Source organism: Eubalaena glacialis, chromosome 14, assembly GCF_028564815.1.
Source record: "Eubalaena glacialis isolate mEubGla1 chromosome 14, mEubGla1.1.hap2.+ XY, whole genome shotgun sequence".
NCBI lineage: Eukaryota > Metazoa > Chordata > Mammalia > Artiodactyla > Balaenidae > Eubalaena > Eubalaena glacialis.
The window spans coordinates 31,251,631-31,266,153 of NC_083729.1; the positions used below are offsets into that span (position 1 = coordinate 31,251,631).

The 14,523-nt window shown below is 36.2% G+C and overlaps 1 protein-coding gene across 2 annotated transcripts in view; it reads left to right on the top strand.

Annotated features, from left to right (window-relative positions):
- RMDN2 (regulator of microtubule dynamics 2) overlaps positions 1–14,523 on the top strand; it is an 86,103-nt gene that overhangs the window by 44,576 nt on the left and 27,004 nt on the right. For both annotated transcript variants that reach the window (XM_061211109.1, XM_061211110.1), the window contains exons 6-8: positions 1,384–1,459; positions 2,353–2,430; positions 13,211–13,309. In XM_061211109.1, coding sequence (XP_061067092.1) covers positions 1,384–1,459; positions 2,353–2,430; positions 13,211–13,309 — 253 coding nt within the window. The remainder of the gene's footprint in view (positions 1–1,383; positions 1,460–2,352; positions 2,431–13,210; positions 13,310–14,523) is intronic.

Sequence of the window (14,523 nt, forward strand, 5' to 3'; positions counted from 1 at the left end):
TAATTAAAAGATTTTCACGTGTTGAAAGAGATACTGAACAAGATGAATTAAGAGGGATAAATATGGAAGGAGGGATGGAGAGGAAAATGTCAAAATTTAAGGATGTGAGGGGAAAAGCAGATGGAAATTAGAATGAAGCATGGAGTTTAGTTAACAATAATATATTAATATTGGTTCATTTTGAAAATTTTCAATATTGTATATCAATATTGGTACAGTTGTGATAAATGTATTATAGTAATTTAAGATAGTATTTAAGATAGTAATTTAAGTAGTATCTCCTAATCTAGGTAAGTTCTCAGATCATAATAGGTTGCTTTTGTCATAACTCTTGCTTCTACTGTTAGGAGATTATTGATTTTCTAATGAAAATTAAGAGGTCAAAAAACTTATAACTGAAAAGTGGCCATTTTATTGGTTGTGCATAAGTTGTGTGAATTATGTGATCTTTTGTGTTCAGGAATGGTCTGTTCCAAATTAAGAAAATTGTTCACTTCAATTTTTGAAAGTTATGTGTATCCACAGAAACAATCAAGATAAATAACACCTAAAATTACATTTTTCATTTCAGTTATGACAAATGCAAGTGAAAATTAAGACCTACTTTTGAATTATTTAGGTAAATGAATATTTTGCCTCAGACAGAAACACTCTGAATACTTTTGCATGGACAGAAACAGTCTGAATGTAAAAAGTAATATGTGCCCAATTTTTAGAGGAAGCAAGTTGCTGAACAAATATTGTACCCAATTTATAGTCATATAATTATTTATGTAAATTTTATATTCCCAAGGGAAAAAAGTAAAGAATCCATGGGATGCACTCTTCTAGTAATGAATGCAGTGTTTCCAAGGAAGGATCGAAGGACATGGGGAATTTTTGAAAAAACATATTCTAAAATTACCTTTGATTTTAGTATTTGTTTTTAGTCATGATATTTATTTTAATTTTCAAATGACATTAAGGGGGCCTTGAACTTTTTATTTTTACGAAAGAGAAGCAGGAATCTGTTGACACAATGTATTTTTCAGTTTAATACTTATGTGAATAGACTTTTCTGAGGGTCTCTTTGTGACTCTGATGTTGATGAAGGTGATGGCAGCAGCTAATCTTTCTTGGAACTCACTCCAGGCCAGACACTATTGTAAGCGATTACGTTTTAGATATTTTACCCTCATAGCACACATATGAGATAGATGGTGTTAGTATCCCCAGGTATAGCTGAGGAAACTGGCTTCATGTTAATGTCAAACATTGGTTATTTATTCATCTATATGAATACTTTTGTTAAATATTAATGGTTTAGAGATTTTTTTTAAATGTTAAATTTCATGGTATTTGATTAAAAGTTTACACAATGTCCACTGTTTTTATCCTTTTCAGGTATGCGGTTTTGTGTGGCTATGTATCTGAGTTTGAGGGCTTACAAAACAAAATTAACTATGGATATCGCTTCAAGGTATTTCTTGATATTAAAAATGTTTTACTGTAGCTGTATGTTCCATTCACAGGTATAAATCAAATTATTCAACAGATTTATCTCTAGGAATTTATCTTTTTTACTTAAATGAAATGACAGTCTTTAAATAGTACTGTGCCAAAAAAGAAACAAACTCTTTGGGTGATTAAGGATTATTATTATTATTATAGATCCTGAAAGAAGTCACATAGTAGATGAGTATTATTTTTTTAAAGGTAGAGGCTTAACCTTTTAGTCATGAGCTCACCAACATCATAAACATGGCTGGCACTAATTAGTTAACATTTAGTACATATTGATTTGCTGGGAGGAGTAGAATTCAATCTAGGGCTTAAATTTGCCATGATAGATGAATAAAATAAGTAATGTGCATACTCATCATTTATCATGTGCCTGTAGTTGTAATCGTTCAGTAAATAACCCCTCAGGGTCAATAATTTTAGGAATGGGCAGAGAGTTCTTTGTTTTCCAGCTCCCTATAACCATTTGACAATGTCAAGGGAGTAGATTCTTCTATCACCTAGTTCTGCTATTCTTTTCTCCATTATACCCACATCATATGACATTTGTAAGTTTGCCTCTCAATCAATAAGTATTAGCTAGGCAAGTCATGGGCAGACAAAAATGTGACTTGGATGTTTTCTATTTTTAAGGTGACGTTTTCTGTAGCCTTATTAAATCATAATCACAGTTCTGGTTCTAGTTGTGAGCATTTTGATGATTGAGTTATTGAGAAGCTTAATTGTATTAATGATTAAGATTGAGGAGGGGGACAAAAAACATTATAAAGTCCCTTTGAATTAACTAGGCAGAGTTCCACTCAACACTACCTGAAACTTGGGAGATGATATTTCTTTTGGATTTTCTTTCAGGAGCATCTAGATAAAGCAATCGAATTTCTACCTGAAGAACCCTTTTTGTATTACCTCAAGGGAAGATACTGTTACACTGTAAGTTGAAAGCTTTTATCTGTAAAGCTTATTTGAATATACTCTGATTATATGATATACTTTCAGTGACTTAACTTTTTTATTGTTTTACCTAGTGCCTGCTATAGAGAAAATGATGAAATCAGTACATAGTTTGAGTTTATAAATTTATATATTTTATAATTATATATTGAATTACATACAATATATGATTTTATAAATGCATGTATTTTTTTCTTTACTGCCTTTCCATTTCCCCTTGCGGCAGTCACACTGTCTCCCTTTAAATGTGCTTTTTCTCAGATGGTGATCAGCCACCAGTACCCATGCACCCTGTATTGGTGCACTGCTCTGTTTTGTGGGAGAACTTTTTTCCTTTATCAGAGTTTATTAAGCATAAATTATGTGCTCGCTGTCCTTTTCTTCAAGAAACTTAATTTAGAAGGGGACATAAGACATATAGAAATAAATAAAGGCAGCTGGTGAGTCTAAGACCCAGTGTGTTAAGTGACACCTGTTTATGGAAAGTTAACAGAATGTGAAAATATATCTTAACAGCTGCATAAAAAAATTACCCTGAAGAGAACTGCTCTTTCTGAATGAGAAAATTGGGATAGGCAAAAGAGGAAGCTTTTTAATTGTGGCTTGTAGAGGATTAGGGATGAAGCAGGAGGTTTGCTTTTACTGAACACCTGCTATATATGTCAGATGGGCATTTTATACTTTATATTTCTTATCAGATTTCATCTTTTTAACAACACTCTAAGCAGTTTTTATTATGCCAGTTTTAAATATTAAGAATCTGAGTCTTCATGAAGATAGAGGACTCCCCTAAGATTTAAAAACCATTGACCCAACCTCATGAGTCTGGAACTTGAATGTACACTATACAGTTAGGCTTTAAAAGCCCAAGAAGGAAATTTTAATTCCAAATGGAACCTGATCTTCATGCCATAGACAAATGGCAGAAGGTAATGCTAATCCTTCCTGGAGGATTGTACCTTCACACACAAGCCTTAGAACATTCTTGCAGAGTTGAGCTCACAGTGAAAAATAATAGAATATATACAAAGAAACAAGCCATCATAAATGACAGTCAAAAGAAACAAAAAAAGAACAGAAGTAGATCTGAAAGGACTTCACATTTTGGAAACATGGAATACAGAATATTAAACAGCTACCTACATAATGTGTTTTTAAAATTAAAATGAATTAGGGGAAAAATGGATGAGGAGCATGAGACTACAAAAATGACCAGGTCGATTTCAAAAAATGGAACAATTTTTGATATAAAAAGTATATTATTTGTCATTAAAAGAAAACTCAATGGAAAGATTTGGTAGTAGATAGGCCCCACTAAAGAGAGAATTAACAAACTTTAAGACAAATCTGAAAATGTTGCCTGGAAGCAGCACAGAGGAGCAAAGAGATAGAAAATATGAAGGAGAGATAAAAAGACATGGAAGGGAAGTAAGGATACCACATAGTGGTGAATTTTTATCTCCTTCTTTTGGTAATTAATAGAACAAAAGACAAAAAAAAGCATTAGTAAGTATGTAAAACATTGATTGGAGCCTTACATTTAATAACCTTGATCTAATAAACATAGATGAAAATATGTATCTAGCCATTAGAGGATACACATTTTCAAGCATATGTTGAATGTTTACAAAACTGACCATATAGGAGGTCATGAAGCAAGTCTTAATAAATTTCAAAGAATTGATATCCTATAGGTTTTCTGATCATAATGCAATTGTAATAGAAATTCAGAAACAAAACAGCTTAAAAACCATAAATCTTGAATTAGAAATAATAGGACATGACAATAAAACAAGATGCCATTTTATACCTACTCATTTGATAAAACTTTAAATTATCAGCATGAGATGTAAAAATATGGAGCAACAGGAATTCTTACATTGTTGTGGGAGCACAAATCAGCACAACCAGCTTGGAAACAATTGTGTATTATCTCTTAAATTTGATTGTCTACCGTATGACAATGGTGCCTACCCTAGAGAAACTCTTGCAAATGTGCTTTAGAAGGCATGTACAAGAATGCCTGTAGCAGTCTTGTTTCTAAGAGCAAAAAATGGAAAAGTCCCAAATGTCCACTGAAAAAAGAGTGGATGGCTGAACCAAGATGGTGGAGTAGAAGGATGTGCTCTCATTCCCTCTTGTGAGAACACCAGAATCACAACAAGCTGCTGGACAATCGTCGACAGGAAGACACTGGAACTCACCAAAAAAGATACCCCACATCCAAAGACAAAGGAGAAGCCAAAATGAGATGGTAAGAGGGGCGAAATCACAGTAAAATCAAATCCCATAACTGCTGGGTGGGTGACTCAGAGACTGGAGAACACTTATACCACAGAAGTCCACCCACTGGAGTGAAGGTTCTGAGCCCCATGTCAGGCTTCCCAACCTGGGGGTCCAGCAACGGGAGGAAGAATTCCTAGAGAATCAGACTTTGAAAGCTAGTGGGATTTGATTGCAGGACTTTGACAGGACTGGGGGAAACAGAGACTCCACTCTTGGAGGGCACACACAAAGTAGTGTGTGTATCAGGACCCAGGGGGAAGGAGCAGTGACCCCATAGGAGACTGAACCAGACCTACCTGCTAGTGTTGGAGGGTCTCCTGCAGAGGCGGGGCGGGGTGGCTGTGGCTCACCGTGGAGACAAGGACACTGGCAGCAGAAGTTCTGGGAAGTACTCCTTGGCGTGAGCCCTCCCAGAGTCTGCGATTAGCCCCACCAAAGAGCCCAGGTAGGCTCCAGTGTTGGGTTGCCTCAGGCCAAACAACCAACAGGTAGGGAACCCAGCCCCACCCAGCAGCAGTCAAGCAGATTAAAGTTTTACTGAGCTCTGCCCACCAGAGAAACAGTCAGCTCTACCCACCACCAGTCCCTCCCATCAGGAAACTTGCACAAGCCTCTTAGATAGCCTCATCCTCCAGAGGGCAGACAGAAGAAGCAAGAAGAACTACAATCCTGCAGCCTGTGGAACAAAAACCACACTCACAGAAAGATAGACAAGATGAAAAGGCAGAGGGCTATGTACCAGATGAAGGAACAAGATAAAACCCCAGAAAAACAACTAAATGGAGATAGGCAACCTTCCAGAAAAAAAATTCAGAATAATGATAGTGAAGATGATCCAGGACCTCGGAAAAAGAATGGAGGCAAAGATTGAGAAGATGCAAGAAATGTTTAACAAAGATCTAGAAGAATTAAAGAACAAACAAACAGAGATGAACAATACAATAACTGAAATGAAAACTATACTAGAAGGAATCAATAGCAGAATAACTGAGGCAGAAGAACGGATAAGTGACCTGGAAGAGAGGATGGTGGAATTCACTGCTGTGTAACAGACTAAAGAAAAAAGAATGAAAAGAAATGAAGACCGCCTAAGAGACCTCTGGAACAACATTAAATGCAACAACATTCACATTATAGGGGTCCCGGAAGGAGAAGAGAGAGAGAAAGGACCAGAGAAAATATTTGAAGAGATTATAGTTGAAAACTTCCCTAATATGGGAAAGGAAATAGCCACCCAAGTCCAGGAAGTGCAGAGAGTCCCATACAGGATAAACCCAAGGAGAAACATGCCGAGATACATGGTAATCAAATTGGCAAAAATTAAAGACAAAGAAAAATTATTGAAAGCAGCAAGGGAAAAATGACAAATAACATACAAGGGAACTCCCATAAGGTTAACAGCTGATTTCTCAGCAGAAACTCTACAAGCCAGAAGGGAGTGGCATGATATACTTAAAGTGATGAAAGGGAAGAACCTACAACCAAGATTACTCTACCCAGCAAGGATCTCATTCAGATTCGAAGGAGAACTCAAAAGCTTTACAGACAAGCAAAAGCTAAGAGAATTCAGCACCACCAAACCAGCTCTACAACAAATGCTAAAGAAACTTCTCTAAGTGGGAAACACAAGAGAAGAAAAGAACCTACAAAAACAAACCCAAAACAATTAAGAAAATGGTCATAGGAACATACATATCGATAATTACCTTAAACGTGAATGGATTAAATGCTCCAACCAAAAGACACAGGCTTGCTGAATGGATACAAAAACAAGACCCATCTATATGCTGTCTACAAGAGACCCACTTCAGACCTAGGGACACATACAGACTGAAAGTGAGGGGATGAAAAAAAGATATTCCATGCAAATGGAAATCAAAGAAAGCTGGAGTAGCAATACTCATATCAGATAAAATAGACTTTAAAATACAGAATGTTACAAGAGACAAGGAAGGACACTACATAATGATCAAGGGATCAATCCAAGAAGAAGATATAATAATTATAAACATATATGCACCCAACATAGGAGCACCTCAATACATAAGGCAACTGCTAACAGCTATAAAATAGGAAATTGACAGTAACACAATAATAGTGGGGGATTTTAAAACCTCACTTACATCAATGGGCAGATCATCCCAAATGAAAATAAATAAGGAAACAGAAGCTTTAAATGACACAATAGACCAGATAGATTTAATTGATATTTATAGGACATTCCATCCAAAAACAGCAGATTACACTTTCTTCTCAAGTGCACATGGAACATTCTCCAGGATAGATCACATCTTGGGTCACAAATCAAGCCTCAGTAAATTTAAGAAAATTGAAATCATATCAAGCATCTTTTCTGATCACAACGCTATGAGATTAGAAATCAATTACCGGGAAAAAAACGTTAAAAACACAAACACATGGAGGCTAAACAACACATTACTAAATAACCAAGCGATCACTGAAGAAATCAAAGAGGAAATCAAAAAATACCTAGAGACAAATGACTGAAAACACGACGATCCAAAACCTATGGGATTAAAAAAAAAAAAAAAAAAAACCTATGGATACAGCAAAAGCAGTTCTAAGAGGGAAGTTTAGAGCTATACAAGCCTACCTCAAGAAACAAGAAAAATCTCAAACAATCTAACCTTACACCTAAAGGAACTAGAGAAAGAAGAACAAACAAAACCCAAAGTTCGCAGAAGGAAGGAAATCATAAAGATCAGAGCAGAAATAAATGAAATAGAAACAAAGAAAACAATAGCAAAGATAAATAAAACTAAAAGCTGGCATTAGAGAAATGCAAATCAAAACTACAATGAGATATCATCTCACACCGGTCAGATTGGCCATCATCAAAAAATCTAGAAACAATAAATGCTGGAGAGGGTGTGGAGAAAAGGGAACACTCTTGCACTGTTGGTGGGAATGTAAATTGATACAGCCACTATGGAGAACAGTATGGAGGTTCCTTAAAAAACTACAAATAGAACTAGCATACAACCCAGCAATCCCACTACTGGGCATATACCCTGAGAAAACCATAGTTCAAAAAGAGTCATGTACCAAAATGTTCATTGCAGCTCTATTTACAATAGCCAGGACCTGGAAGCAACCTAAGTGTCCATCATCGGATGAATGGATAAAGAAGATGTGGCACATATATACAATGGAATATTACTCAGCCATAAAAAGAAATGAAATGGAGGTATTTGTAATGAGGTGGATGGAGTTAGAGTCTGTCATACAGAGTGAAGTAAGTCAGAAAGAGAAAAACAAATACAGTATGCTAACACATATATATGGAATCTAAGGGAAAAAAAAAAAAAAAAAAGCCATGAAGAACCTAGTGGCAAGACGGGAATAAAGACACAGACCTACTAGAGAATGGACTTGAGGATATGGGGAGGGGGAAGGGTGAGACGTGACAGGGTGAGAGAGTGTCATGGACATATATACACTACCAGATGTACAATAGATAGCTAGTGGGAAGCAGCCGCATAGCACAGGGAGATCAGCTCAGTGCTTTGTGACCACCTAGAGGGGTGGGATGGGGAGGGTGGGAGGGAGGGAGATGCAAGAGGGAAAAGATATGGGAACATATGTATATGTATAACTGATTCACTTTGTTATAAAGCAGAAACTAACACACCATTGTAAAGCAATTATACTTCAATAAAGATGTTTTAAAAAAACAAAAACAAACAAACAAAAAAAAACTAAAAGCTGGTTCTTTGAGAAGATAAACAAAATTGATAAACCATTAGCCAGACTCATCAAGAAAAAGAGGGAGAGGACTCAAATCAATAAAATTAGAAATGAAAAAGGAGAAGTTACAACGGACACCACAGAAATACAAAGCATCCTAAGAGACTACTACAAGCAACTCTATGCCAATAAAATGGACAACCTGGAAGAAATGGACAAATTCTTAGAAAGGTATAACCTTCCAAGACTGAACCAGGAAGAAATAGAAAATATGAACAGACCAATCACAAGTAATGAAATTGAAACTGTGATTAAAAATCTTCCAACAAACAAAAGTCCAGGACCAGATGGCTTCACAGGTGAATTCTATGAAACATTTAGAGAAGAGCTAACACCCATCCTTCTCAAACTCTTCCAAAAACTTGCAGAGGAAGGAACACTCCCAAACTCATTCTATGAGGCCACCATCACCCTGATACCAAAACCACACAATGATACTACAAAAAAAGAAAATTACAGACCAATATCACTGATGAATATAGATGCAAAAATCCTCAATGAAATACTAGGAAACAGAATCTGACAACACATTAAAAGGATCATACACCATGATCAAGTGGGATTTATCCTAGGGATGCAAGGATTCTTCAATATATGCAAATCAATCAATGTGATACACCATATTAACAAACTGAAGAATAAAAACCATATGATCATCTCAATAGATGCAGAAAAAGCTTTTGACAAAATTCAACACCCATTTATGATAAAAACTCTCCAGAAAGTGGGCATAGAGGGAACCTACCTCAACATAATAAAGGCCATCTACGACAAACCCACAGCAAACATCATTCTCAATGGTGAAAAACTGAAAACATTTCCTCTAAGATCAGGAACAAGACAAGGATGTCCACTCTTGCCACTATTATTCACCATAGTTTTGGAAGTCCTAGCCACGGCAATCAGAGAAGAAAAAGAAATAAAAGAATACAAATTGGAAAAGAAGTAAAACTGTCACTATTTGCAGATGACATGATACTCTACACAGAGAATCCTAAAGATGCCACCAGAAAACTACTAGAGCTAATCAATGAATTTGGTAAAGTTGCAGGGTACAAAATTAATGCACAGAGATCTCTTGCATTCCTATACACTAATGATGAAAAATCTGAAAGAGAAATTAAGGAAACACTCCCATTTACCACTGCAACAAAAAGAATAAAATACCTGGGAATAAACCTACCTAGGGAGACAAAAGACCTGTATGCAGAAAACTATAAGACACTGATGAAAGAAAGTAAAGATGATACCAACAGATGGAGAGATATACCATGTTCTTGGATTGGAAGACTCAATGTTGTGAAAATGACTATACCACCCAAAGCAATCTACAGATTCAATGCAATCCCTATCAAATTACCAATGGCATTTTTTACGGAACTAGAACAAAAAATCTTAAGATTTGTATGGAGACAGAAAAGACCCCAAATAGCCAAAGCAGTCTTGAGGGAAAAAAACGGAGCTGGAGGAATCAGACTCCCTGACTTCAGGCTATACTACAAAGCTACAGTAATCAAGCCAATATGGTACTGGCACAAAAACAGAAACATAGATCAATGGAACAAGATAGAAAGCCCAGAGATAAACCCACGCACCTATGGTCAACTAATCTATGACAAAGGAGGCAAGGATATACAATGGAAAAAAGACAGTCTCTTCAATAAGTGGTGCTGGGAAAACTGGACAACTACATGTAAAAGAATGAAATGAGAACACTCCCTAACACCATACACAAAAATAAACTCAAAATGGATTAGAGACCTAAATGTAAGACCGGACACTATAAAACTCTTAGAGGAAAACATAGGAAGAACACTGTTTGACATAAATCACAGCAAGATCTTTTTTGATCCACCTCCTAGAGTAACGGAAATAAAAACAAAAATAAACAAATGGGACCTAATGAAACTTCAAAGCTTTTGCACAGCAAAGGAAACCATAAACAAGACGAAAAGACAACCCTCAGAATGGGAGAAAATATTTGCAAACGAATCAACGGACAAAGGATTAATCTCCAAAATATATACACAGCTCATGCAGCTCAATATTAAAAAAACAAACAACCCAATCCAAAAAATGGGCAGAAGACCTAAATAGACATTTCTCCAGAGAAGACGTACAGATGACCAAGAAGCACATGAAAAGCTGCTCAACATCACTAATTATTAGAGAAATGCAAATCAAAACTACAATGAGGTATCACCTCTCACCAGTCAGAATGGACATCATCAGAAAATCTACAAACAAATTCTGGAGAGGGTGTGGAGAAAAGGGAACCCTCTTGCACTGTTGGTGGGAATGTAAATTGATACAGCCACAATGGAGAACAGTATGGAGGTTCCTTAAAAACCTAGAAACAGAATTCCCATATGATCCAGCAATCCCACTAGTGGGCGTATACCCAGAGAAAACCATAATTCAAAAAGACACATGCACCCCAATGTTCATTGCAGCATTATTTACAATAGCCAGGTCATGGAAACAACCTAAATGCCCATCGACAGATGAATGGGTAAAGAAGATGTGGTACATATATACAATGGAATATTACTCAGCCATAAAAAGGAACGAAATTGGGTCATTTGTTGAGACGTGGATGGATCTAGAGACTGTCATACAGAGTGAAGTAAGTCAGAAAGAGAAAAACAAATATCATATATTAACGCATATATGTGGAACCTAGAAAAATGGTACAGATGAACCGGTTTGCAGGGCAGAAATTGAGACACAGATGTAGAGAACAAATGTATGGACACCAAGGGGGGAAAGCGGCGGGGGGGTGGGGGGGGTGGTGTGCTGAATTGGGCGATTGGGATTGACATGTATACACTGATGTGTATAAAATTGATGACTAATAAGAACCTGCTGTATAAAAAAAAATTTTTTTTCCAATGTATTTATGCATGTGGAATGGAAAAATTTGTTTTGTCAATCCCTATTGTAGTATATGGTAAAGCATTAATTTTGTTTTAGTTGGGCTCTGTCTTCAAAGTCCCTTGTAAAATATTTTCTGTTAATTTCTTTACTTGAGTCCTTTTGCCTCAGTTTTTGTTGAATAATAAATTATCTGTCATTGTAAACAATTAAAAAAAAGTGGATGAAAAATCATTGATGTCTGTTTAAATGGTGGAATATCTCAGAGTTGTTTAAATGACTGAACTTCAATTACTCTCATCAATCTGGATGAAATCTTAAAACTATAATGCTAAGTGAAAACAATAAGTCAAAGAAGGAAATAAACAACATATCTTTTTTTTCAAGTTCAAAAAAAGCAAAAATAAGCATAGCAATAAATTAACATTATATAGAAAAGCCAGGGAATAATTTTGGGGGATCGTATTTTCTTTGAAGTATAGTTGACTTACAATATTATCTTAGTTTCAGGTGTAGAACATAGTGAACATAGTTTTTATAGATTATACTCCACTGAAATTTATAAAATATTGGCTATATTCCCTGTGCTGTATAGTGTATCCGTGTAGCTTATTTATGTTATATATAGTAGTTTGTACCTCTTTTTTTTTTTATTGAGCTAAAGTTGATGTACAATATTATGTCAGTTTCAGGTGTACAAGATAGTAATTCACAATTTTTAAAGGTTACACTCCATTTATAGTTATTATAAAATATTGATGGAATTTTTTTTTTTTTAAATAGAGGTTAATGGCTACCTAGAACCCTAGAAGATGGGACTGGGAAGGAAGACACTTGATAGGATTGGGAGAGCATAGTACCCTTTTAAGAATTCATTTCGGAATCTTTTTTTTAAATATTTATTTTATTTATTTATTTGGTTGCACCGGGTCTTAGTTGTGGCCAGCGGCCTCCTTAGTTGCAGCTCTCAGGCTCCTCAGTTGTGGCTCACCAGCTTCTTAGTTGCAGCACGTGTGCTCCTTAGTCACGGCTCGCTGGCTCCTTAGTTGCAGCACCTGGACTCCTTAGTTGTGGCAGGTGGGCTCCTCAGTTGCGGTTTGCCAACTCCTTAGTGGTGGCATGAGAACTCTTAGTTGCGGCATGCATGTGGGATCTAGTTCCCTGACCAGGAATCGAACCCGGACCCCCTGCATTGGAAGTGTGGAGTCTTAACCACTGTGCCACCAGGGAAGTCCCCTGAATCCTTTTAATCTTTTATGTTATGTATCTATTATTCATATTTGGGAAAAGTGAAAAAATTTAAAAAGAAAGCAAAAAACAAATGGTAATATGAGGTTTAATTTTGGTGTTGATTGGTTTTAAAAAAAATTCTCCAGAATTATAAATATTTATACCAGGCCCTCGCTGTACACTCCTCGTTCGTGGGTTGAGGATCCTCGTTCTGTTTACATTTCTGAGATGCTGCATTCTGGGTCAGGTTGGCAGCATGGAAAAGGTGGCAAGAGAGCAAAGGTAGGGTCTTGTAGCTACTACACCCTGTGCAAAGAAATACTATGCGTCATCTCAGGATCAAGAAGCACATGAACAAAGGGGATCAGCATTAATCCCCACCCCCACCCCCTTTTTCCCTCCTTGGACACAAACCTTATGAGTATTTCAAATTGGTTTGGTAACCAGTGCTTTTAGAGCTCACAGTTTGTTAGAATTATGAAAAAAGGAAGGCAAAATATTAATACCATAAAGGTGATATCTCACACTCATCTAACTGGGGAGAGATTATTCATTCAAAAGGTGAACAACTTTCTAAGAGTGATTTGCTCTATATTTACAGGTCTCAAAACTGAGCTGGATTGAGAAAAAAATGGCTGCTACTCTGTTTGGAAAAATACCATCCGCAACTGTACAAGAAGCTTTGCAAAATTTCCTTAAGGTATATTTTGTCTATCCATTATTTCAGTGTCAAACTGGCTCCTATCTGCACCAGGCTCTCCTACTCTCGCTGTCAAGGAAATCTTTCTCTTCTCCATTTGTTGCTTTCTAACTGAAACCCCAGATTGAGTCCTCATTTTGGCATGTCCAAACTACTTCTTAGGTCATAGTTATGCCCTAGGTCCTGGGTGTGGCATCCCTTACTGCCAAATCCAGTGTAGCTTTCCAGGTTGTGTGAATATGTGCAAAAGCATTCATGCCCTGATTATTAGACTTGGTCCTAAATACTCCTCACTATCCTAATATAGAACCAGTTTAATCTTAAAGAATTAAAAGTTGCCAAGAAGAGGAGTTATTTAAAAAGTCACTCTATGAATTGCAGACAGTTCTATGGAACATTCGTGGGGCATCAGATCAAACCAGTATTTTCATTCCTGTCTTAAAATGTACAATTGCTATGCTGATAAAACTCTAAATAGTAATGTGTGTGTATGCACACATGAAAATGTGTAATACATCCACCCATTTAACCAACTTCCTGTTGGGCTAATCTCTTCATCTTTCTCTGGAACCAATTATGGAATCTTATAGATACTAAGATTTTTTTTCACCACCTGCCTACTTCAGGTTTGTAACAATATAGACAAAATCAGGCTCTGATTTTGGTAATTGTCCGACGTATTGTACAGGCTAATATTTTTTGTTATATTTTAGGGATTGATTTTGTAGAACTGAGAGAGAGTTTAGAGATCATATAATCTAAGATGGCAAATATGTTGCATTGCACTTCTCTGAACAGTGAAAAAATAAGTATTCTAAGATCAAGCGTGAGCCCAATGGGAAAAAGTATGGGAATACAAGTACAAGGGCTGTATGTTTCTTATTTTTTATTTAGTGTGATCTTTTTTGTTTTATAACAAAACAAGACCTCAGGAATGTAATTTTTTCCAGTGTCACACAGTGGCAGGTCAAAGATAGGAATGCATTATCATCACTTCACCTTTTTTCTACCATTGAGAATTAGTTCTCCCATGTTAAATTTTACAAGAATAGAGATCATGGTGCATTTAAGATAAATGATTTATAAAAGGTGCTATGTTCATTAGCAAAAAATTTATTTGAATTTGAAACCCATTTTTTCATAGTATCAAAGTTATAACTGGAGGGTCAGGTTTTCAGGACACTGCACGAAAGTTCTTAAGGTGCTTATGCACC